Source organism: Podarcis vaucheri (assembly GCF_965113315.1).
Source record: "Podarcis vaucheri genome assembly, chromosome: 2".
Classification (NCBI taxonomy): Eukaryota; Metazoa; Chordata; class Lepidosauria; order Squamata; family Lacertidae; genus Podarcis; species Podarcis vaucheri.
In genome coordinates this window covers 117600683-117626460 of record NC_138760.1, presented here as the reverse complement: position 1 = coordinate 117626460, position 25778 = coordinate 117600683, and the positions used below count along the sequence as shown (strand labels likewise).

The window sequence follows — 25778 nt, the reverse complement described above, 5'->3', positions numbered from 1 at the left end:
ACATCTGGTGGGAGGGCGTTCCACAGGGCGGGCGCCACTACCGAGAAGGCCCTCTGCCTGGTTCCCTGTAACCTCACTTCTCACAGGGAGGGAACCGCAAGAGGGCCCTTGGAGCTGGACCGCAGTGTCCGGGCTGAACGATGGGGGTGGAACGTCAGTGTTATCAGGTTTTTGTGTTACCTCCATGAGGACTAGTAACTTGGCTACTCTTTTTATTTTTTAAGTAAGCACTTCAAAAACCTTGCACAGCAAATGGCAGATTGCGTGCTTGTGCAGGGAACCTATGGGTTCTTGCATGCGACATAAGCCACCCTGAGCACACACAGTCATGAAGAATGGGGTTGAGGGAGGGACGGCCGAAAACCACACCTCTCTGAACGGCAACTTCCCCGTCAGCTTCAGGCCCAGCATGACCATGCGGGCTACCCAGAAGAACAGAATATCGTGCCCAGTCTCCAAAAGGGTCCCCGGGTAAAAAATTTGGAGATCTTCGCTCTAGAAGAGAAATGAAAAGTTGGAGAGGGTGAACGAATAAGAACGATGGTGGGGGGGGGGGATATGAATCCTGCATATTTAGTTCAGAAGCTCCCAACAGAACCTGAGTACAACAGACGTTCTTCTAAGCAACTAGGCATTCCTGAGCACACTGCCTCCGACAGGGGAAGTAGGACACAGCCATTATGGCTAGTAGCCACAGACAGGCTAAGACCTGAGGCTCATCATCAGGTTCAGAAAGGGGGAATCAGTGTGATCAAGGGGATGGAGAAACTACTGAGAAAAGGCTTCAGCATTTGTGACTTTTCAGTTCAGAAAAAAAGGCAGCTAAGAAGAGACATGACAGAGCTTTGCAACATCACGGATCGGGAAAGGCTTCTCTCCTTCTCTCGCAACACCAGAACTTATTATGAACTGTTGGAATGCTGTTACGAATGATGGAAGTTTCAGGGGCAGAAAAAAGAAAGTACTTCTTTGCACAGAATACAGTTTAACTGCGGAACTCACTCCCGCAGGTCCAGCAACGTGGACAGCTTTAAAAAGGTTCGAAAAATTAACAGAGGGTAAAGTTACCAGCTATGATGGCTCTGCTTAGTGAGTGCAGCTTCCTTCTAAATACCAGCAGCTGGAAACTGCAGGAGGGAAAAGTTGGGTCTTGAATTCAAATCCTGCTTTGCAGGTTTGCTACAGGCATCTGGCTGGCCATAACTGCATCTTGCAGAGAATTCCATACCTGAACTGTGCAAAGTATTTCCCTGAATCTCCCAACAGAGATTCTGGAGTAATACAAAAGGCCAAGACGTCACTAAGGCCTGACGGTCCTGCTTCACAAAGGGACTTACGGGGTTTGGCCACCCAAAGATGGAGAATGGAAACAGACCGGATGAGAACCAGGTGTCCAAGACATCCTCATCTGCGAAGGAGACAAGAGAAATATATAGAGTCATCTATTCAGAGAGAGAGAGATCAGGACCTTTGTTCTTTATATTCGAGCAAGTTTAAAGGTAAAGGTAAAGGGACCTCTGACCATTAGGTCCAGTCGTGGCCAACTCTGGGGTTGCGGCGCTCATCTCGCTTTATTGGCTGAGGGAGCCGGCGTACAGCTTCCGGGTCATGTGGCCAGCATGACTAAGCCGCTTCTGGCGAACCAGAGCAGCGCACGGAAACACCGTTTACCTTCCCCCTGGAGCGGTACCTATTTATCTAGTTGCACTTTGACGTGCTTTCGAACTGCTAGGTTGGCAGGAGCAGGGACCGAGCAACGGGAGCTCACCCCGTCGCGGGGATTCGAACCGCCGACCTTCTGATCAGCAAGTCCTAGGCTCTGTGGTTTAACCCACAGCGCCACCCGAGTCCCTTAACAAGCAAGTTTAGCTTTCATTTAATCCAAGAATAAGTAACTTTTCACCCTGTTCAAGGGGCAAATAAACATCAAAATTGTGCTTTGAGTATGGCACCCACACACTGTACATTTAAAGCATGCTTTAACAGCCATGGTGTACCCCCAAACAATCCTCTCTGGTCCTGGCTGGCCCTTCCCCAGCAGCAGCTGTGGCCCCCAACAGCTGCTCAAGCTGCGTCAGAGGGGACTCGCACTGCACAGCGCTGACAGGTCCCTTGAGCGAGTCCGTACTCCTGGCAGCCGCAAGAAGACTTTCCTGTAGCGGCAGGCAGCAATGATATTGAGGAGCGGGGGCGGGTTAGGCTTCTTGCCTGGGGGATGCCATTTTCCACCTCAGCTTCTGCCTCAGGCCTCCACCATGCCTGCCTCCCTGGGGGCCTCCTCTGGCGAGTGGCTCCGCAGTGACGTCAGGGCCTGCGGCCAGGCCGGGACCCAGAGACCACTGAAGGGAAGAGGAAGAGGAGGGAGGCCTGGTGAAGCTTTTAACTCAGAAAGGGGCAGAAGCGGGGTCTGCTCAGCCGGCCAAACTGCTCACCTGCTCCCTCAGGGCAAGCAAAAAGGAGAAGAAGAAGAACCCGGATGTTTTTCAAAATTTATAAAATCCACCCAGGTGGTGATTTCACCCTAGAAATCCAGGGCATGTCCAGGAAAATCTGGACGTATGGCAACCCCACCACCACGCTTTCCCAGGTGTGTGTGTGTAATGTGCGAGATGGGAGTCCCTCTTTAGGATGAGGATGGCAGCCAGGATAAGATGACGGCTCCCGCTGCTTCACAACCTCCTTGCAAATCTCCCACCCACCCACCTTATCCCTCCCCCTGCTGTACCTTGCCGGAGGGAGATTTTTTCCGCAGGCACCTTGAAGACTTTGGCTGCTTTCTCTTTGACCTCCTGCTCGGTTCTGCCGCTTATCCAGTATCTACCATCCGTATCCTGGGCAGAAGAGGACAGATTATTTAAAACAGTTTCCCCAACCTGATTAAAAACAAGGAACAATAAATCCAAGCTATAAAGCGGGGGGGGGGGATCTTCCAGCTCAGGGGCCACTTTCTTTTCCAGGCAACCTTCCGGGGGCCACATACGCCCCTCGCACACCCCTCTCTATCTTGCACCCATGCTCATTCCCAGAAGCGAGATAGGGATCATGCATGTACAGTCTCATTTTATTCCAGGGTAAGCTACCATATTCATTTTGCAAGGCTTTCCCAGGCATTTTGGTGCATGCTTCCTGACTTTGCCCATAAGCTTATTCCTTGTTTTGAAGGAAACAAGGTTGTTATTGTGCAGTCTGTAACAATAGCGCCCAATATGGCTCCTTTTCTTCCTCTCCCTTTTGTGTTGTTTCTTTCGCACTATAAACCAGACGGGCAAGGGCTCTGTTATTATTGATCCATTGCAAACCATTCTGGAAGCCTTTATACGGCTAAAGAATGTTTGTTGGGGTGTGTGTGTGCTTCAAATAAACAACAGCATTGCCCCTTAGCTTTCAGCTTCTCTTTGGAAATCTGAACTTAGTAACAGGGAAATACCGTATTTTTTGCTCTATAAGACTCACTTTTTCCCTCCTAAAAAGTAAGGGGAAATGTGTTTGCGTCTTATGGAGCGAATGCAGGCTGCGCAGCTATCCCAGAAGCCAGAACAGCAAGAGGGATTGCTGCTTTCACTGCGCAGCGATCCCTCTTGTTTTCCTCCTCCAAAAACTAGGTGCGTCTTGTGGTCTGGTGCGTCTTATAGAGCGAAAAATATGGTGTCGTTCTTTTCCAGGCATTCCTTCAAACCCTCTAATCCCACCCTGGGCTACCTGCTCAGAGAGGACCATGGAGATGGCCGTTTATACATCCCAAACATTTTCCGTGTTTCGTTTCCTCGGCTGTCTGGTCCACCATCTGCCCTCAGTCTTACCTCTCCTGGTGGCACGGAGGGGTCGTTAACAGTCACAAAATATGCCGGGATACGGTGGCCCCACCACAGCTGCCGAGAAATGCACCAGTCCCTAGAGGTGGAGAGAGAGAGAAAGAAAAGAGTCATAAAAGCCCTCTGCACAGAACACTAAAACTTATGGAGAATCTGGATGCATGCGCACAGCACACAAAAACCAAAGGACCAGCAGGCACACAGAAATCTCGCCGGAACAAAAGGACATGGCTCTTTCTGTCCCCTTTGCCTGCCTTTAATGCCCCCCACCCACCCACTGCATTCAGCGCCCTCCCCCTACAGCGCCACAGAAACTGGGCAACCCCACAGCAACCCTCACCTGATATTGTCCATCCAGTTGAACCAGGTCTTGAGGTGGAAGTCCGGCACGATGCGCAGGTCACCCCGGCGCACTGCCTCGGCCGCTCCGCGGGCCATCGTGTCGCAACGCACGTACCACTGGGGTTTCAGGAGCGGCTCCACCACGTCTTTGGAACGGCTGCAGGCATCCGGGGGGCAGGGGGGAGTGGGAAACAGAATTAGCTCCGGCAAGCGAGTGAAGCCGGCGCCAATGGATGGCAGAAGGATCTGCTCCCCGCGATGATAAAGGTTCCTACTAGAACGATTCATTGCTCTTCCTATTTAATCTCAAGGTCGTGGGTTCGAACTCCACATCGGGCAAAAGATTCCTGGATTTGCAGGGGGTTGGACTAAATGAAGCCTTGTGGTTCTTTCCAACTCTACGATTCTCCACACCAGGCAAGGTATTTCCCACCTTTTCTGCATACAGAATGCCCTTCCATCTAACCAGTTTCGAAACCCTCCTCCCCTCAGAATCCTTTCCCCCCAAGGTATCGCACCCTTTCAAGCTTCCCCCAACTACTTCTGAGCAGACATGGTTAGGATCTCACCGTAAACTAAATAGCATAGCCACGGGCCAGTAACCACCTCTGGCGGTTCATACGTAACCATGGTTTGGCCAACAGGGTCACTGCTTTGAGCTTGCACACTCCTTTGACCCCCTTAGGTTATGGGCCCATTGCCTCACTCACAACCGGGTTCGAGCAAACCGTAGTTTGCCGTTACATATGAAACCGGATAGAGTATGGTTTGACTCTACATTTGTAGCAGTGCTGCAACTAGAACGGGCTGCCTCCTTTCCTGGAGGCAGTTCAGCAGAGGCTGAATATCCATCCGTCAAGGGTCTTGCAATTACATCCGGCACTGTAGATCCCGCACTGAGGAAGGGGTCAGGGCTGTAGGGCCTCCAAAGTCCCTTCTGACTCTCTTTTTTTGGATTTTGCGCACCTCAGAACACACGTCTCCCATAACATCAACACCCTTTTCTGACAGATGGTACCCATTGTGTTAGGTGCAACCTAAACATCCATGAAGAGGTCACTTCAGAGAAGAGGGCTGCCTGCCAAAAACCAGAAGGTCCCACCACCCAGATCAAAATTATTCCTCTCCCCCATCCTCTTCTCACCTGCAGATCGGTACCACCATGGGATTGTCCTTCACATCCCTCACGAGCCCCGCGTCCTTCAAAAGTTGGAACACAGCACGACGAGCATCAAACCGCCTCATACCCTGGAAACGGGATAAGGAGAAGGTAATTTGGTGGCAGGATCTGCAACAAAATGTTGCAGCGTGGAACACTGCTTCTCGGGAATTCCAGAAACTTGGCTCCTTTTTCCACACGTGCGCCTCCAGTTTTCCTCCCTTTCTTCTCCTCACAACAGTCAGTCACCACAATAGAGCTACTGAGCAAGCTCAGGCCTCTCTTGGCTGTTGTTGGGTTTTGTGGGAGGCAGGGAGTCCCCTACCTTAGGGCGGCTGCTGTTTTGCCTAAACGTATTTTGGTACTTCTGAAAACCTTGAGGTTCCCCAAAGCATGCTGCTTACCTTTAGTTATAGTGCCGGGGGTTAAGCAAGAAGCACTGAACATCAGAGTAATAAAAATAAATAAATAAAAATAAAAATAAAAATTATTTATACCCTGCCCTCGGTGGCTAACACCAAACGTAAACTACAATAAAATGTAATAGAAAACAACAACAAACAAACAAACAAACAAACAGTTAATACGGCTTAATACAGCTTAAAATGCAGACTCATTTTAGTAGTAGCCCATAAATCAAGACCATAAAAGGAGGAAACATCAGATATTCCCCCGAGCCAGCTATCCATGCTGGTCCTACATGGGCCAACAAAAAAGCCAAGGGAAAATTAATATACCAAATCCCATATAAGGGGTCAGAGTGAGTCTAAGCCGAAGGCCAGGCGGAACAGCTCCATCTTGCAGGCCCTGCGGAAAGATGTCAAATCCCACAGAAGAAACGAGAGGACTGGAAGGTCCATGTCAGTGACCTAGTCCCAACTCACTGAGATGGGATCCTCACACTCCTAGCGGATGCCAAACCCATCCTTCAACCCATTACAAACAGGGACCAGGCATAAACAGATTATAAACATCTAAGAAGAGGATTAGTCCAAGGACCCATCCGGTCCCAGCATCTTGTTTTCACAGTGGCCAAACAGATTCTAACCTCAAGCCCTCAAGAAGGGGCTGAATGCCATAGTCACCCTCCCCGCCTGCGACTCCACAGAGAGGCCTACCACTACCTCCAATACTGGAGACAGCAGCTACCCACAGCCTTATCCTTCCCAGATATGAAACCAGAGGCTGCTTTGTCCAATCGCAACATTAAGAACCGCCTGGTGTGCCAGGCCGAAGCCCCACTGAGTCCAGCATCCTGCTCTCACAGGTGCCAACCTCTGGGAGACCTGCAAGCAGGGCCTGAGGGCAACAGCTCCCCGGACCCAGTGGAGTAGGAAGGGGGGGTGCAGGCCACCCCAGGTGTTATCACTCAGGGGGGTGACAAAATGGCAAAAATGTGTGTGTGTGTGTGTGTGTTTCTTTAAAAAATGGGCTCACAACATCTTTTTTTGAAAAAATAACTCCCGCACCCACTGCACCCCCCTTCCCGGGCCCTAAGGAAATTAGATTATCCTCCGCCAGGGCCTTCTCAGTGATGGCTCCGACCCCATGAGACCAGGGCCCTGCAGGATTTAACTTCCTTCCGCGGGGCCTGTAAGACAGAGCTATTCCGCCTGGCTTTCAGTGTGAACCTGGCCTGATCTTTTGTTCCCCTTCCTTCCCTCCCCCTCCCCTTTTTATGAAGATTACCCGCTCTGGGATCCCACAGCTAATTCTCCCCTGGTCTCCTCGCCGGCCCAAATAGGACTAATTTAGCCAGCTAGCCCTGTTGATCATCTAATGTCTATTGGATGGATTGCCCCCCTAAATTGATTTTTGAATTCTGAATTTATTGTTATTCATGTTTTATACTGTCTTTTATGCTGGTTTTTTTGTAGCATCAATTAAGTGTTTTAAATTTGTTGTTAGCCGCCCTGAGCCCGGTTTCCTGAACCGGGAAGGGCAGGGTATAAATAAAAATTTATTATTATTATTATCATGATTCCTACGCCACTGGAAGCTAGGTGAGGTGGGGGGCACTGGGGGGCACTGTGATCCACACCATGGGGCCTTCAGCATGCCTGAGCCACGTGTCTCTCCTGGGGTGGGGGGAGGCGGTGGGCAGACTGCCTGCAAGCTCCACACCAGGCACCCAAGCGGCTAGCTACGCCGCTACCCAGACCCACTTGTGGTTCTCAGAAACTGGCACCGAGATCCACCGTACAACCCGCTCCTCCCATCCATACCTGGAAGGTGGGGGGCACGTTGACGAGGCAGCCGGTTTCGTCAATGATGGTGATGAAGTCGAGCCCGTGGCGCAGGCCCACCTCGTAGTCGTTCGGGTCGTGGGCCGGGGTGATTTTCACAGCCCCTGAGAGACGCAGGAAGAGGAGGAGGAGATATTAGAAGAGGACGGCATCCATCCTGCCTTTGGATCTAACTGGTGGCTGTTCAGGCTGCTTCCCAACTGCCCACCCCACGGTCTCTTAAGTGCAGCTGAAGGCATGCAGTTGGGCAGGTGCTTTCCCCAGCCTTCAACCAGAAGGCTCTTCGAGTTACACCTGGCAGTGCAGCTGCAGACCCTGAGGTGCTGAAGTTCATCAGGAACCAATAAATTTGAGGACTTTTTTTTTTTTTACATGATCAGGCAGTGTATAAATCCTATTAAATACATAAACAGCATGCCCCTAAACGCCAAGTCACCACCCAAAGGAGGACAATTCGAAAGTGCAGATAGCAAATGTGTTTGTGTTTCTCTCTCTCTCTCTGTGTGTGTGTGTGTGTGTGTGAATTAATACACAACCAACAAGTCTTTCAAGAGGGAGTCCCACAGCAGCGCAAAGGTTATAAATGTCTGTGAACCAAGGCTGCTGTGCCTGCGAGTCAGGCTCACGAGCTCAGGAGAACTTGCCTGAGCTTTCACAGAAGACCTTCACTCAGCTGAAAAACCAAGCTTGCTGTCAGAAACACAAAACTAAACTTGGAGGGGGGAAAGTTTAAATTTAAATTTACATTGGCTCCCAGTACATTTCCGAGCACAATTCAAAGTGTTGGTGCTGATCTTTAAAGCCCTAAATGGCCTCGGCCCAGTATACCTGAAGGAGCGTCTCCACCTAGACATACCAGTTCTTTTGGGAAATAATTTATAATAAGTTGGAAAAAAATGTTTAAAAACACTTTTCCAAACAACAACAACCAGAGTCCTTTTTGTTGGGGATAATTCAGATGGAAATTCCAAGGTGTCAAAAAAAGTTTATTTATGTATGCCACTACTGCGGCCCAACTAAAGAAGAATGGCAACTTAAACTGATGGAATATGCACATCTTGCAGACCTAACATATAGAATAAGAGAACAAGAAGAACATACGTTTAAAGAAGATTGGTAACTGTTTATTGAATGGGGGGGGGTTGTGTACACTTGAAAACGTTGGCAGCGTCAAGATGAATTCAACAGTGTAAATTAGTTTTGATGGAATACTGAATGGTTTAGTTTATATAAAATATGCAGTGATTTATGTTATGCAAAATGAACCATGGAAAGAGAAGAAGGGAAATCACTGATATTTTAAGGTTGTTTAATTGAATATTCTAAATTGTAGAACAGAAAATTTAATAAAAATAAATTTATACAGTAGTACCTCGTTTTGTGACCGGGATCCATTCCAGAGCCCCAGTCGCTGGCCGAAAAGGACACTGGACAAAGTGCGCGGAGCAGTTTGCACTTCTGCGCATGCACGAGCGGCGAACCCGGAAGTAACCCATTCCGGTACGTCCGGGTTTGCCGCAGACATTGGACGGAATGGGCGCTCAACAAGGCAGACGCACGACGAGGTACCACTGTATCTATACATATATATATATATATAAACAGACATACCAGTTCCAAACTCCATGTCTACAAAGTCATCGCAAACTATAGGCAAGCACTTAGCAGTGAAGGGATGGAGGACTCTCCGGCCGTGCAGGTGCTGGGAGACAAACAGAGAGAGAGGAGAAAAGTTTAGCTAAAGTATTCCCAGATCACCCGAATAAAGAATACTCCAAAAAGGTAATCTGAAGTAGAATCTACTACCTACATCCAGTCCTTAAGAGAAGATCCATTCCACGCATTTGCAGCCCAACCAACTCAGCTCTCCATTCCTGTAACACTCTTCCTATGGCAAAATATCCTATATTTTCAAGTGTGGGGGAGCCTGTTCCTGAACTACAACTCCCATCATCCCTGGCCATTAGGGTCATGTTTGACAGGGCTGATGGGAGCTGGAATTCAGCAACACCTGGAGGGTCAAAGGTTGCTCACACCAGCTGTGTTTGAACTGCCTTCTCATCCTGTTACAACTTTCATCACTAACTAAGGTGCCATATTCCACTGAGTGAAACGAGATTACTTGTTCTTCATTTATTCCAAAAAGAAAAAGTGGAGGGAGCTTTTAAGCAGCTTGGGCAAATACAGGAAATGCTCCCTCATCCGCCTGGGCATACTGACCATATCTGAAAATACAGAGGTCACCAGGCACAATTGAGAAAAAGCACCTTAACTCTGGTACTTCCTTCTTTCTTTGGCGATCACTCGTAGCCGAGTAAGATTGTCTTCCCTAAACACGGTTTTAATAATGAGTCCGTAAGTGACTGTGGAGGCCAGTTCTGGATCCACACGTCCTTCCACGGTGGGGACACAGGATTCCGGGCGGAAGTTGATCATGGTGTGGATTTGCCAAGCGTGCCTTCCTCTTAGCACGTTTCTCCCTTGCGTCCTGAGTTCGAGTGTCTTCAAAGTCCATGACACCTTTGGTAAAGGCTGTTCTCCAAATGGAGCGCTCACAGGCCAGTGTTTCCCAGTTGTCAGTGTTTATACTACATTTTTTTAGATTTGCCAGGAGATAGTCTTTAAACGTCTTTTGTTGACTACCAGCATTACGCTTTCCATTTTCAAGTTCAGAATAGAGTAGTTGCTTTGGAAGACGATCATCAGGCATCCACACAACATGACCAGTCCAACGAAGTTGATGTTGAAGAATCACTGCTTTGCAACTGATGATCTTTGCTTCTTCCAGTACACTGATATTAGTTCGCCTGTCTTCCCAAGTGATGTGTAAAAATTTTCAGAGACACTCTGGTACTAACCCTATGCTTGCAATAACCCTTTCAAATAAATCTAACCTAGCACACTACAGGTGTTCATTTGTCTTTCACTAGGAAGTGCAGCAGCAAGAATCATTCAGCCAGCAATCATTCATGCTATTACAGTATTAGGCTGGATGGAAGAAGATGCTAGGAGTTATATGTCAAAGCAACAACAAACAAACCTATGGTCACGTAAAGCATACTCAATAAACACAGGAGACGTAACCGGCTGTGTTCTTAGATAAATAAGATATACGATTCATAGTATCAAATTGTAAATTTCAACAACTACTACTATGCCATAGGATCCACTATCCCGTAATATCATATATGAGCTTTAACTACTGATGAAGCCCAGGACGGCGAAACAAGGCCTATATTCCAGAAATCCTTGTCTTAGACTTTGTGGAACTGTAACAACCTTTCATGTGGATGGTTTGGACTTTATGAACAGACAGGTGGAATGGATACCATTACACGGATGGACCTTAGGCATGAACTGACTATAGAACGATCTGATCCACTGGGTCTCCTGTTTTGTTTGTTTGTTGAACTTTATGAGTTAACTTCTGTTGAAATTTACAATTTGATACTATGAATAGTATATCATATTTATCTAAGATAAATACGGTTACGTCTCATGTGTTTATTGATTGGAGTTATATGTCAGCCAGGAAAACTTATTGAGATTTGACAATTGGTGGAGTTGGGAAGGAAAAGTTGTTCTGATGGAGTTTCTTCCCCGACAAGACCTGTTTATTTCTCCTCATCCCAGTACCCTTTGTAAAGTCTTATTCATTCTTATTGCTCTGCAGACTCCGTTTTAATTTCAGTCGCTCTCTGCTAGCAGCCCTGACGGTTACTTACTTTGTACCGGGGATCCTTGGGGTGGACAGCCACGGCAGTGTCCCCCAGCATCGTCTCAATACGGGTCGTGGCCACCACCACTTCTTCATCTAGAGAGGAAGGAAGGAAGGAAGGAAAATGGCAGGTCAGTGCTCCTCTCTGAGAAATGCTCGTCCCACAACGGAGCGAGCCAAGAGTCAGAGAAAAAAGAAAGGGCGTCAGATCACAACCCAACTGCCCACCAGGTCTCCTGACTCACCGGAACCTTCGATCTTGTACGCGAAGAAGACCAGCACCCCGAACTCAACCTTGTTCTCGTAGCCGGGGACAGGTAAGAGCGTCCGGCCCGTAAGCTCCTTCTTGTCCACCTGAGGAAGAGGAAGGTGCCCAAGGTGTGTCACCCTCTTCTCACTGGGCCTAACACAGGGGCAATAGCTAGCCCTATGCCCATCCTGCGTTCCCTCCCACCTGCCAGAGGGGGCAGGTGGGGAGAAAGTAAGGGGGCAAACAGTAGGGAGAGCGGGAGCCAATGACTCTCATTTTGTCCTCCTCTTCCTTCCTTGGGGAGTTCAACAAAGGCCACATTCACACTGTACATTCAAAGCGCTGTGATACTGCTTTAAACAGTCACGGCTTCCCCCTAAGAATTCTGGGAGTGGTTCCCCCTCAAACAGCTGCAATTCCCAGAATTCCCTGTGAGGAAGGATTGTTAGGCCACTCTAGGAACTGCAGCCTTTGTGAGGGGAAACGAGGGTCTCCCAATAACCCTCGGCACCCGTAACAGACTGCAGCTCCCAGAATCCTCTGCCAGAAAGCCATGGCTGTCTAAAGTGTATGTATGGTGTGACTCTGGCCACAAAGGCAACGCTAAGGCTGAAGAGGAGGGAGCTGACATTCAGGGCCACACCTGGCCAGCTTGAAAGTAGGAAGGCAAGCAAGTGGGGTTTGCTGACCAACTAGGGCAAACTGAAGTTGGGGCGGCAGCATCCCATTTGCCCAGCCTCTCCCGACCCTGTCACCTCTATGTCGGAGATGGCCGAGTTGAGGGCACACGACCAGTTCACGAGTCGCGTGCTTCGGTAGATGACGCCTTCCTCGTGCAGCCGGATAAAAGCCTCCTGGACGCTGTTGGAGAGTTTCTGTGGACAAAGCAAGGGAGAAGTTCAGTTCAGCCCATTCCACCTCTTGCAGGACGCGAACAAAAGCACAGTCTGTTTGACTCTGAAATAGAACTGCAAAATCCAGTTGGTGGATCTTGGGGTTTAGCCAAAAAACAACATTGAAAAAACAAAAACCCAAAGCAGCTCCCATAAGTCTAAAGTCTGCCACTGCTGTCCTAGAAGACTATTGGCACGACCAGTCATTTCCTGAACTGGTCAGCGATGATTAATAAAGGCGTCCCATCAGGTTGATCTTTTCCGTCAGGCCCAGTATACCTGAAGGAGCGTCTCCACCCCCATCGTTCAGACCAGACACTGAAGTCCAGCTCCGAGGGCCTTCTGGCGGTTCCCTCATTGCGAGAAGTGAGGTTACAGGGAAGCAGACAGAGGGCCTTCTCGGTAGTGGCGCCTGCCCTGTGGAACGCCCTCCCACCAGATGTCAAGGAAATAAACAACTATCTGACTTTTAGAAAAACATCTGTTTAGGGAAGTTTTTAATGTTGGATGTTTTCTTGTGCTTTTAATATTCTGTTGGGAGCTGCCCAGAGTGGCTGGGGAAACCCAGCCAGATGGACAGGGTATAAAGGTAAAGGACCCCTGACAGTTAAGTCCAGTCGTGAACGACTCTGGGGTCGCGGTGCTCATCTCGCTTTACTGGCCGAGGGAGCCAACGTTTGTCCGCAGACAGTTTTTCCGGGTCATGTGGCCAGCATGACTAAGCCGCTTCTGGCGAAACCAGAGCAGCGCACGGAAGAAGAAGAAGAGTTTGGATTTGATATCCCGCTTTATCACTACCCAAAGGAGTCTCAAAGCGGCCAACATTCTCCTTTCCCTTCCTCCCCCACAACAAACACTCTGTGAGGTGAGTGGGGCTGAGAGACTTCAGAGAAGTGTGACTGGCCCAAGGTCACCCAGCAGCCGCATGTGGAGGAGCGGGGAAGCGAACCCAGTTCACCAGATTACGAGACTACCGCTCTTAACCACTACACCACACTGGCTCTCACGGAAATGCTGTTTACCTTCCGGCTGGAAGTATTTATCTACTTGCACTTTGATGTGCTTTCAATGGGCAGGGTATGAATAATAAATTGTTGTTGTTGTTGTTGTTATTACCGGGTCCATTGTAAAGCAGGCTCTGTCCCAGTCCATTGAGGCGCCCAGTTTCTTCAGCTGGTGGTAGATCCGATCGCCTTTTCTGCAAGAAAAGAGCCAGAGGGAAAAAGCACCCTGAGCACATCATGTCTCTAGAAGACGTGACAAGGCACAGGGACGAGGTTCAAGGCGGTCAGAAAAACAGGGCCAGCCTTGAAACAACTCACTCGGTCTTCCATTTCCAGACGGCCTCGACGAACAGCTCGCGCCCGAGGTCGTGCCGCGTCTTCCGTTGCTCCTTCCACAGCTTCTTCTCCACCACCACTTGCGTGGCGATGCCGGCGTGGTCGCAGCCGGGGTTCCACAGAGTGGTCTCCCCCTTCATCCGGTGCCTGGAAGACACAGGGGCCGTGAGCAGCTGTTCCTCAGGCGACGTCGTTCAGGAACAGCCAATGCGGCGTTCTCTAGGTGCTGCCAGGCTACAAATCCCATCATCCCCGACAACTAGGGCTGATGGGAATTGGAGCCCAGCAACACCTGGACACGTTTTGTTGGCTATCCTCCTATGACAGGCATGGCCAAACTCGGCCCTCCAGAAGTTTTGGGACTACAACTCCCATCATCCCTAGCTCAGTGTTTCCCAAACTTTTTTGGGCAACGGCACACCTGTTTACTGAAAAAAATCTCGCAGCACACCACCATTACAGCCCCGTGACGTCAGCGCGCAGCGTCACGCCGGGAGGGACGCACGAAAGTGAAAGTTTTTTCCCTCCCCCTTGCCGGGGAACCTCCAAGCTTTGGGGGTGGGAGGAGGCAGCAGAGCGAGGGACTGAGGGACGGCGACAACTGAGGCGGCGGCGGCTGTTGTGGTGGTGGCGGCGATAGCGGGCGGAGGAGGGGGCGGCGGCGGGGCTTGAGGAGCCGTCGCCGGGAGTTGCTGCTGCTGTTGTTGTTGCTGCTGCCCGGACATGCCGGCCTCCTCCTCCTCCGCTGTCTCGTGCTCCTCCCTTTTGCACGCGCTGCTCCGCCGCTCGGCACCACCACCGCGGAGCCGCCACCGGCTCGATGCGGATCCTCGCCGCCGCCGCCTCTCACCGCCCGACTCGCCCGCCTCCCTCCCACGGCACACCAGCCAACGTCTCACGGCACAGTAGTGTGCCGCGGAACACCGGTTGGGAAACACTGCCCTAGCTAACAGGGCCAGTGGTCAGGGATGATGGGAATTGTAATCCCAAAACATCTGGAGGGTCAAGTTTGGCCATGCCTGTCGTATGACATACAATGTCAACCTTGAAGGCTGTGCTCCTGTTTGGGGAACCCTGGGGTTCCCCCCCCCCCAGCGTTCAAAGGGTGGCGTACTCGTGCTCAGAAAGTGTGGTTCTTTCTCCAGAATACCACAGAGGCAAATGGGCAGGGACAGGGGAATTTTGAATAGGAAAACTAGCAGTGGGAAAAGGTCCAAGCCACATTCCTGTCAGTTTGCATTTACAGAAAGTATTGATCTGATGTGCAGAGATCTTTCCTATTCTAATTAATTCAAGGGGGTTCTGGAAGCTTCTCTGTGTGAGAGATACAAGCAGAAGGTCCATGATGTTTGGGTTACTCCTTCGGAGAAGCTGAGTACAGCTGGCCTAAACTGGTTCTCTTATGTCTTTCAATCAAAGTCATGTTGACTGTAAAAGTAGGGCCAGAAGGAGCCAGGGTTTCACTTTCTCTATCTCTTTTCCTTCTGGTGCGGTGTTCTGTACATAGTACAATTAGTGTTAAGGTTTAGACTTATGATAAGTTATTGTAAATTTAAGTTAAGTCTGCTGCAACTGGATTTCTTATGGACAGTGCCAATCCTGAATGTATTGGATTTGTGACCATTATGCTCATTTGCCTTCAGGAAAGCTCTGCTGGATGAAATATAATTGCTTCTGGTCTAAGGGAGCTGGGCATGTTTAGCCTGGAGAAGAGGAGGTTAAGGGGTGATATGATAGCCATGTTCAAATATATAAAAGGATGTCACATAGAGGAGGGAGAAAGGTTGTTTTCTGCTGCTCCGGAGAAGCGGACACGGAGCAATGGATCAAAACTACAAGAAAGAAGATTCCACCTAAACATTCGGAAGAACTTCCTGACAGTAAGAGCTGTTCGACAGTGGAATTTGCTGCCAAGGAGTGTGGTGGAGTCTCCTACTTTGGAGGTCTTTAAGCAGAGGCTTGACAACCATATGTCAGGAGTGCTCTGATGGTGTTTCCTGCTTGGCAGGGGGTTGGACTCGATGGCCCTTGTGGTCTCTTCCAACTCTATGATTCTATGATTCTATGATTCTATTTTTGGGGAATCCTGCAACGTGTTTCAGTTTTTACACTGTTAACTATACGTTGAGGCTCTGCTCTGGATCAATATTGAGTAGAATTCCAGGACAAATCCCTCTCCTAGGAATCCTCTGGTTGAAAGAGTAGCCTCCTGAGGCTACTTTTCATTTAAAACGCAAGCCTCCATACCGGGAACACCACAATTCTTCAACCTGTACAAATTAGGTAAAGGGTAAAGGGACCCCTGACCATTAGGTCCAGTCGTGACCGACTCTGGGGTTGCGGCGCTCATCTCGCTTTACTGGCCGAGGGAGCTGGCGTACAGCTTCCGGGTCATGTGACCAGCATGACTAAGCCGCTTCTGGCGAACCAGAGCAGCGCACGGAAACGCCGTTTACCTTCCCGCTGGAGCGGTACCTATTTATCTACTTGCGCTCTGACGGCTTTCAAACTGCTAGGTTGGCAGGAGCAGGGACCGAGTAACGGGAGCTCACCCCGTCGTGGGGATTCGAACCGACAACCTTCTGATTGGCAAGTCCTAGGCTCTGTGGTTTAACCCACAGAGCCACCCGTGTCCCTCTGTACAAATTATGGTAGTATATTTAGCCTATTCACCATTTTGCATACCTTTACATAACCTCTGTTTAGGTTAGCCATGGGGAGAGAAAGGCACTACAGAGGCCGCAGAGGTCTGAACACCCTTTCAAGTGTATATTTGAGACAATGAGGGTTAGGAACTTGAACTTGTTTTGTTCCAATCGAAAGCGCAGCGATTCTCAGGAATCTGAATTCTGTGCACTGTCGCCCATTCTGTGGACTTATGTGTTAACGACCTATACAAAGCCCCATGCCCCTTGGGAGTTGGGGCTACCCGAATCAGCTCTCAGGCAGGGCAAAACTGGGGCGAGGAGGAGTTTGGATTTGATATCCCGCTTTATCACTACCCGAAGGAGTCTCAAAGCGGCTCACATTCTCCTTTCTCTTCCTCCCCCACAACAAACACTCTGTGAGGTGAGTGGGGCTGAGAGACTTCAGAGAAGTGTGACTGGCCCAAGGTCACCCAGCAGCTGCATGTGGAGGAGCGGAGACGCGAACCCAGTTCACCAGATTACGAGTCCACCGCTCTTAACCACTACACCACGCTGGCTATCAGCGATCAGGCAGGGCAAAACTGGGGCAAGGCCAAAGAATGCCAGTTAAGGGGTGGGGCACAGAGGGTCCAGGTTGACAGAGACGTCTAGGAAGGGCCCTAGCGTAAGGCCAGAAGGCTGTAGTCAAGGCAACTGAAGGAAACCTCACCATCGGGTCAGAGAGTCCTGGATGGCGTTGGTGAGGGCGTGGCCAAGATGGAGGGATCCAGTGACATTGGGAGGAGGGATACACATCATGAAGAGGCCTTTGGAGTTTGGCTCGGAGACGCTGCAACGCTGGAAAGGAGAGCAATTTTTGTGAGGCAGGCGGCCCTCCGGGTATCAGCCACAGAGCCAGCCCAACCATGAGGCAAGGCGAAACAACCGCCTCAGGCAGCAAGGTCCGCTGGGGCGGCGGATCCCAACGTAGATCTTTATCCACCCCTGCCCATCCGTGGTGTAATCTTCCCTCGCCCCTTCTTCCCTGGCTGAGGGGTGTGCGTGTCGGCCATTTTGTTGTCGGCTTCAGGCGCCAAAAAGTATTGGGCTGGCCATGTTACCTTCCCGGGGGGATGGGGTGAGAGAATCCCACCCTGCAGTCGCCCCAGGCTCAAACTCACCCCATACTCTGGTTTGAAAAAGCCCTGGCTCTCCCACCACTGGTACCAGGCGGCTTCAACGTACTGGGGACTGTAGGAGTCAGGCATTGGGCTCTCCACATCTGGAAGGAGAAAAGAGACTTTGAGGCCTCCTAATACCTCCCTGCGGTGTTTGGGTGCTGCTGCTTCGGCTACATTACGACCCCCGCTTGGGTTAACGGGCTTCGCAGTTGGCATATCGGACACCTGAACGCAGTGTGGGGCAGAGAACTCCAGCCCTGCCCAGCTCCCTCCCACCCCCACCCCACTTACATTACCTTTTTTCTCTCCTGGGGGAGTTGGGATGTTGTAGGTTATGACCCCTAGATCCTTCTTCTCTTTCTTCTCAACTTTTGGCTTCTTCTGCAAAGAATCAGGATGGGGGCAGGAAGGTGGAAACAGGCCCCAAACACTATTATCGCCCCTTGCCCCAAGCTCTTTGCTATTTTCCTGAATTCAGGCAAGTTGGGCGTACAATTTTTTAAACCTCACCTTTTCCCGGTTTTATTTATTATTGGAAAAAGGCGAGGTTTAAAATCAATTTTATTTATTTAGTATAAGTGATACACACATATATATACACGTACTCACCAACTTGAGGTGTATTTTAAGAACCCACTCTATTCTGCTGACTGAAAATTGTTTGAAATGACGTTTTATATTGATTCAACCAGCCCTGGGAACTTACAGTGACGGAGTAGGTAAGAAAACCCGGTCAATAATAAAATAATTAAACAAAAGTTGGGGGACATCTATCCAAAACATTGCATGCGTAAGTGTCATGTAACTTGTCTTCCCTTTCCTTTCCCCAAACAACTCCCAAATCTGCTCAAATCTTGGCGAGACCAGAATCCCTCAATTCCCAACACACTAGTATTCCACATGCAGGGGGCTCTTTTTTTGGAATAGATAGCACTGAAAAATATCTCTCTCACACACAAGGATCCTATTTTCTTCTTTTCTGGAATATTTAAATCTTCCCTCACTCTGTGCATGCACATGAAAGCTCATACCAATAACTAATTTAGTTGGTTTCTAGGGTGCTACCGGAAGGATTTTTTATTTTTATTTTTTTTATTTTTTATTGCTTTTCTTACCTCCCCCTGTTGTTGCTGCTGTTGCTGCTGCTGGCTTTTTTCCTTCTTCTGCTGAAACTTCTCCAGTTTTTCTTTCTTTTTGGCTTCTTTCTTTAGCTGGGATGCGCTTTTGGGCGGCTCTGTGAGCTCCTTGGGCTCTGAAAACTCTGCCTTAGGTTCTTAAGAGGAAAGGAAATAAACCAATGCGCAGCAGCCTTGTTAATAAATATTGCTTAATTGCCATCTGCCCTCCAGAATGGGGTGGGGGATCTGCAGCACTCCAGAAGCTACTGGGCCCCAGCTCGCATCAGCTGCAGCCAGCATGGCCAATGGTCAAGGATGATGGGAATTGTAGTCCAGATAAATAGTTGGGAGGGCTGCAGGTTCACCACCCCTACACTAGACCCACATCTCCTCACCGCTGCCAAAAAGTCTGTGCCTCTATGAGCAACATATTTTCGACCACAATTCAAAGTGTTGGTGCTAACCATTAAACTCCTATATTGTATACATGAGGGAGCATCTCCACCCCCATTGTTCAGCCCAGACACTGAGGTCCTTCTCTGAGGTCCTTCTGGTGGTTCCCTCACTGCGAGAAGCGAGGTTACAGGGAAGCAGGCAGAGGGCCTTCTCTGTGGTGGCACCTGCCCTGTGGAACGCCCTCCCATCAGATGTCAAGGAAATAAACAACTATCTGACTTTTAGAAGACATCTGAAGGCAGCCCTGTTTGGTGTTTTGCATTTCTGTTGGAAGCCACATAGAGTGGCTGGAGAAATCCAATCAAATGGGCAGGGTATAAGAAATATAATATGATTATGTCATCGTCATCATTATCATCAGTGCTTTCTTCCGGGGGTACTAATGGATACAAGGTACCAGCACCTCCCCCCCCCAATGTTAAAAGTGTGGCACTTACTGTAACAACTTCATGGTAAGTAAAGGTAAAGGGACCCCTGACCATTAGGTCCAGTCGTGACCGACTCTGGGGTTTCGGCACTCATTTCGTTTTATTGGCCGAGGGAACCGCCGTACAGCTTCCAGGTCATGTGGCCAGCACGACTAAGCCGCTTCTGGCAAACCAGAGCAGCGCACGGAAACGTCGCTTACCTTCCCGCCGGAGAAGCACCTATTCATCTACTTGCACTCTGATGTGCTTTCGAACTGCTAGGTTGGCAGGAGCAGGGACTGAGCAACGGGAGCTCACCCCGTCGCGGGGATTCGAACCGCCAACCTTCCGATCGGCAAGTCCTAGGCTCTGTGGTTTAACCCACAGCACCACCCATGTCCCTTTCATGGTAAGTATCAACACCTTATTTTCCTTTTTTTAAAAAAAAACACTGCTGATTATGATGACTATTACTAAATCAGAAGGATGCCTGACTCTGCGGCCACCTATTCAGATTGAGGGCGACAAGAACAGAAAAGCCTTGCTAGGTCAGACCAAAGGCCTACTCCGTTCAACATTAAATTGTCACAACAACAACATTCTGTTCTCCCAAGCAATACAGACTGTAGCTCTGCTTTCCTTGAGGTTTCTTTGCCCTCAGCAAATTCACAAGGACAACGGTAGCAGCACCTTACCTCTGAGATCTGATTTCAGGGTCCCCACAACAGTCGTTTGCTCACACAGCTTCATTGGACCCAAGATAAACTGGAATTCTGGCTGATTGACACAGGTCAGGAACCACCGGGTGACATTGGTGTATGAAGCGCGGAGAGCTTGGTTGAGAACCTAGAGGAAATGTCAGGACAGGAAGAGGGGGGGGGGAAACAATCATTTGGGGATGAGGAGAGGAACACAAGAGCAAGATATACCATTATGAATACAGGTGAGAAGAAGGTCAGGGACCCAACAACAGCGTTAAGGCAGAACATCTGCAAAGCCACTGATTCCCTGCCCCATCAAAAGCAGAGTAGTAGAAACTGCTGCAAAATTACGCTACTGATGCCCCATTGGAGCAGAGGATGGGAGGGATACTGCAGGGAGACTCACATATTTATACGGCAGCAACAGAGAAGACGCAACCGTCACGTCAGCCAACGTCATGGCTTCGCCCACCAGGTATGTTCGCAGCTTCAAGTGGCCGTCCAACACCGCAAGGAGACTCTGGAGCTCTGTCACAGCGCGGTCTATCACCTGGGCAAGAGAAGAGTGTGTGATCACACCCGCAAACCACCACCCTTTCTGCATAAGGGGTCCCTGAATTAAAGGTGACCCTCCCGCTCTGTTGAGGTACATTGGCACTACTCCCTGCCACTGTGTCCCTTCCACCTTGTATGTGGTCTAGCTCACGAAATGCCCTTGCTCATGATTTGGGGGGGGGGGGTTAAAATCAAACAAAAACAATGAATTAAAAAGTGTAGTGTTTAGAGTCTTGTTAAACACGCTGGCGCCATGACCTTTGGATCCTGCAAAAGTAGGGAAAGAAAACAGCACAGAGCAACGTGGGGCTCAGCTGCATAGTGTGCTTGCTTATTTATTTATTTGGCAAAATGTACCGTATTTTCCGCTCTATAGGACACACTTTTCTCCCTCCAAAAATTAAGGGGAAATGTGTGTGTGTCCTATGGAGCGAATGCAGGCTCTTTGGCTTCAGCGATAGCAACGCGAAGCCTCCGAAGCGCAGAGAGAGCGCTCCCTCCCCGCCCCTTGGCTTCGCGTTGCTTTTGCTGAAGCCTAGAGACCGAGAGGGGTCAGTGCGCACTGCGACCCCTCTCGCTCTCCAGGCTTCAGGGATAGTCGCCTGAAGCCTTCGGAGCACAGTGGGAACTCGCGCTGCGCTCCAAAGGCTTCGGGTTCCTTTTGCTGAAGCCAGGAAAGCAAGACTCTCCTGGCTTCAGCAGAGAGGGAGAGCTCCGTTTCTCCTGCCGCTTCGCTGAAGGGGCGCTGAGCAGAGAGGGGGAGATTTTTTTCTTCTTGTTGTTCTCCCCCTCTAAAACAAGGCGCGTCCTATGGTCGGGTGCGTCCTATGGAGCAAAAAATACGGTATATAGCGCACAACTGTTAAAAGAAAATCCTTAGAGCGGATTGCGAAAAGAACAGAGCAATAAAATTATCAGTCAAAGCAGTTAAACGCAACTATTTTAAACTTTCAAAAAAAATAATTAAAATCAATGAAAAGCAGGAAACCAAATTAAAACACAAGCCAGCATTACACATGCCTGGATAGGCTGGTCTAAACAACGTTTTGGGCGGGTGCTGAAAAGTGTACAGCACTTGTATGTATGTTTATGCTTTTCGTTTTGTTCATTTGTCTCAAATAAACGAGAGTTATTTCTCAGAGCTTTTTTTTTTTTTAACACTTCCTCCCCCGCCCTGCCCACTTTCTTCCTGGCTCACAGCTCACTCTATTAACCACTACGCTATGGGTTAGACACAGTACCCTACCCCGTCACAGCAGAGTTAGCCTGCCTCTCACCTGTTTGCTTTGCTTGGAGACCCCCAGCACAGAGAAAGCAGCTGCGGAGGCCGCAGGAGCGATCTCCAAGTCTGCGAAACTGACCCACTGCCGTACCAGGGCGCTGGCTTCTGGGCTCTGCCCTCTCATGGCATCCGGACACAGCAGGTAAGAAACAGCCGCTGCGCCAGAGACACGGACGCCCGCCTGGGTCTCCAGAGCTGGGAGTTTGGGCACAGAGAAGGAAGGATTCCCCAGCTCCTTGTCAGGAGGCAGAGCGACCACCCTGGGCTCGTGTCGGCCATAGCGGGCCGCAACCAGCACCCGCAGATTCTGGAAGTTATCCGGATGAGGGGAAAGGTACAGAGTTGGCATGACGACCTGGAAAGAAAGGGCAATGAAAGCGTTAAGAGGGAGGATGTTAAGCGCCCTCTTGGAAAGACAACAGGGCTGTCATGAAGAAGAGGGAGAAGACGTTCTCTGCTCCTGCAGAGGGCAAGACTAGATCGAAGGAACTTACGCTACAGGAAGGTAGGTCAGAGACGGGAAGCGGGTAGTTTGGGGTCTCCTGCCAGATCTCTGGGTGATCTGAGGTAGACTGGTGAAGGTTTCCAACTCCTAACTGTTTAACAACAATTTAAGGACAAGATACAGTGGTACCTCGGGTTAAGAACTTACAGGTGAAACTCGGAAAATTTGAATATCGTGGAAAAGTTCATTTACAGTGGTGCCCCGCAAGACGAGTGCCTCGCAAGACGAAAAACCCACTAGACGAAAGGGTTTTCCGTTTTTCGATGCGCTTCGCAAGACGAATTTCACTATGGGTTTGCTTCGCAAGACGAAAACGTCTTGCGAGTCTTGCAATTTTTTTTCCGCTCCCCCCCTTTTTCTAAGCCGCTAAGCTGCTAATAGCCTTTTAGCCGCTAAGCCGCTAAACCTTTAATAGCCGCTAAACCGCTAATACGCTAATAGGGTTGCTTCGCAAGACGAAAAAACCGCTAGACGAAGAGACTCACTGTAAATAGTTTGCACCAAAATAAAGCCGCCGTGCTATTTCTGTTCTCATCCTGAAGCAAAGTTCTTAACCCGAGGTACCATTTTTGAGTTAGCGGAGTCTGTAACCTGAAGCATCTGTAATCCGAGGTACCACTGTACTGTTGAGATTGGGGCGGAGGAAGCTGAGGGAGGGGATAAACTGGGAGTGGGGGGGGAGAGAGAGAAAGAACTCCGAGCTCAGCTCAATGCTGTCACATCAAACCAAATCCCTGAAATCAAAATTATTTTACTTGAGGCTTCAGTTGGAAGATCTCAAGGTTCTAGCAGAAAACGAGGCCAGTACAGTGGTACCTCGGGTTACAGACGCTTCAGGTTACAGAAGCTTCAGGTTACAGACTCCGCTAACCCAGAAACAGGGGTTAAGAACTTTGCCCCAGGATGAGAAGAGAAATCGCGCGGCGGCAGCGGGAGGCTCCATTAGCTAAAGTGGTACCTCAGGTTAAGAACAGTTTCAGATTAAGAACGGACCTCCGGAACGAATTAAATTCTTAACCTGAGGTACCACTGTACTACAAACCTGATTTCTGTCCACCTGAGGTGATGCAATATGCAAAGAAGGATTCATCGGTCTACTTACTTAGGGCAAATATACAAATGCCACAGATGGCTAGAAGAGACAGCTCTCTCCTCAGGGTTTCCAGCCTCCAATATGTTTGTCCACAGAGTTAAGTATAAAAGGCCTTACAACTTTATGGGTCTTTTTTTAAAAAAATTTCCACCACCGTATGGAGGAGAGGAGTTTAAATCGGCAAGAGCCCTCGTCCCCAATTCACCTTCAAACCCTTTCTATGTCATGGGAAGCCTGCCTTTCAGCAATTTCATCCCTGTTGTAAACTGTCATTATTACTCTTGCTATTCCCCAGTCCCACCCTGAGAACTCAGGAGTCCTGGCTCCCAGATCTGACTCTCTCAGCTCTCCCTCAGGCACTGGGGTGGGGGAACAGGTTCAAACAGCAGTTGGGTGAAAAAGCCATGTGCAATTTGAAGCATAGCCATGTATATAGTTTTATTTTAAACTATTTCGATGTCACAGGCTCCGAGGACTTGTAACCATGACATGTCAAAAATCCAAATAAATTAACTCGCGTAAGTACAAAGGGACCTTATTCTGCTGGCATGAGGCAAAGGATGTTAAATCTGCATCCCGCCAACTCAATACAGTGGTACCTCAGGTTAAGTTCCGGAGGTCCATTCTTAACCTGAAATTGTTCTTAACCTGAAGCACCACTTTAGCTAATGGGCCCTCCTGCTGCCACCGCACCACCGGAGCACAATTTCTGTTCTCATCCTGAAGTAAAGTTCTTAACCCGAGGTAATATTTCTGGGTTAATGGAGTCTGTAACCTGAAGCATATGTAACCCGAGGTACCACTGTACGAATAATCAAACAACAGACCTCGGAGTTTACATCGGAAATACAACAAGTTATCTGCATGTGAACTGGGGTGGGGGACAGATGAGAAAAAGAACTGTTTAAATCTGGACTTGGGATCAGATTTTTCTTTAATAAGTAGAGAATAGGAGAGAAAGAGAGACCGGCTGATTGACGAAATTAAAACTAAAGTGAGGAGCAGGTAGTAAACTACTCTGGGATGGGATAGTGACCTAGGAAGCTGCCTTATATTGAGGCAGGCCATCGGGTCCATATAGCTCTAGTACTGAAATGAGGCTGAATTTTAATGTTGTATTTTAATCTTGTTTTTTAAGCTGTATTTCAATCGTTTTTCTATTTGGTGTTAGCCGCCCTGAGCCCGGTCTTGGCTGGGGAGGGCGGGGTATAAAAGAAATTTATTTTTATTTATTATTATTACTGCCTTACACTGACTCTGGGAGAGGGCAGGGAAGTGACTGGCGGCGGGGTCTTGGCAGCAGCCGGCAGTTTTGGATCGCGGGAGGAAATCCATGAGCAATTTTGTGGGTTCTTTGGGAGGAAACCAGAAACTGCAGTAAACTTGGGAACAGGAGTCGAAACTCCCAGGTTTTGCTGGAGACAAATGGGGCGCTAGAGGGGGTGGGTGGGAAGGGGTTGGACTGAGAATCTGCAATAAGTCTCTCTCCGACAATGAATGAAATGCTTGGGGGGGTCTTTTTCTCGGGGTGGGGGTGGGGGAACCCCCCCCCCCATGGCAGGACTCCTGGGTTCAGGGGAAGGGAGGGGGCGGGGTCCTCCTCTTACCTGCAAGTCCAGCCGGTTGCAGCTTCTCCCCCCCACGTGCTACTTTCCCATTGCGGAAGGACCCCGCCTGTAGCCGTCTGCTGCAACGCCTGCGTCACCGCCACCAATTTGCAGCGCATGGCACTTGTAGAGTTGGAAGGGACCCGAGGGTCATCTAGTCCGACCCCCTGCAAGGCAGGAATATACCCGTGCTTAGAAGACATCTGAAGGCAGCCCTGTTTAGGGAAGTTTTTAATGTGTGACATTTTAATGTTTTTTTAATCTTTGTTGGAAGCCGCCCAGAGTGGCTGGGGAAACCCAGCAGATGGGCGGGGTAAAAATAAATTATTATTATTATTATTATTATTATTATTATTATTATTATTATTATTATTTCCCAACTGGTGGCTTCCTTCCTTTCTTCCTTTTAAGAAAACAAGGAGAAGCGTTATGCACCTCTGCCCCCTTCCAGTTGTTAGGATCTACGGGCCTGGACTCCGGTCTCCC

The 25778-nt window shown here is 49.3% G+C and overlaps 1 protein-coding gene across 2 annotated transcripts in view; it reads right to left on the bottom strand.

Moving 5' to 3' along the window:
• VARS1 (valyl-tRNA synthetase 1) overlaps positions 1 to 25388 on the bottom strand; it is a 36207-nt gene extending 10819 nt beyond the window's left edge. Inside the window, exons 1-21 of one of the 2 annotated variants that reach the window (XM_082209253.1) lie at positions 25293 to 25388; positions 22083 to 22442; positions 20657 to 20800; positions 20245 to 20395; positions 18684 to 18841; positions 17865 to 17949; positions 17569 to 17669; positions 17118 to 17245; positions 13743 to 13907; positions 13537 to 13618; positions 12283 to 12402; positions 11523 to 11631; positions 11285 to 11373; positions 9171 to 9261; positions 7539 to 7663; positions 5299 to 5402; positions 4153 to 4311; positions 3801 to 3891; positions 2726 to 2831; positions 1338 to 1408; positions 370 to 495 (exon numbers count right to left, since the gene is read on the bottom strand). In XM_082209253.1, coding sequence (XP_082065379.1) covers positions 370 to 495; positions 1338 to 1408; positions 2726 to 2831; positions 3801 to 3891; positions 4153 to 4311; positions 5299 to 5402; positions 7539 to 7663; positions 9171 to 9261; positions 11285 to 11373; positions 11523 to 11631; positions 12283 to 12402; positions 13537 to 13618; positions 13743 to 13907; positions 17118 to 17245; positions 17569 to 17669; positions 17865 to 17949; positions 18684 to 18841; positions 20245 to 20395; positions 20657 to 20800; positions 22083 to 22436 — 2559 coding nt within the window. In that variant the 5' untranslated portion in view covers positions 22437 to 22442; positions 25293 to 25388. The remainder of the gene's footprint in view (positions 1 to 369; positions 496 to 1337; positions 1409 to 2725; positions 2832 to 3800; positions 3892 to 4152; positions 4312 to 5298; positions 5403 to 7538; positions 7664 to 9170; positions 9262 to 11284; positions 11374 to 11522; positions 11632 to 12282; positions 12403 to 13536; positions 13619 to 13742; positions 13908 to 17117; positions 17246 to 17568; positions 17670 to 17864; positions 17950 to 18683; positions 18842 to 20244; positions 20396 to 20656; positions 20801 to 22082; positions 22443 to 25292) is intronic. The other variant, XM_082209254.1, reaches the window with a different exon arrangement.
• Between the last annotated feature and the right edge of the window lie 390 nt (positions 25389 to 25778).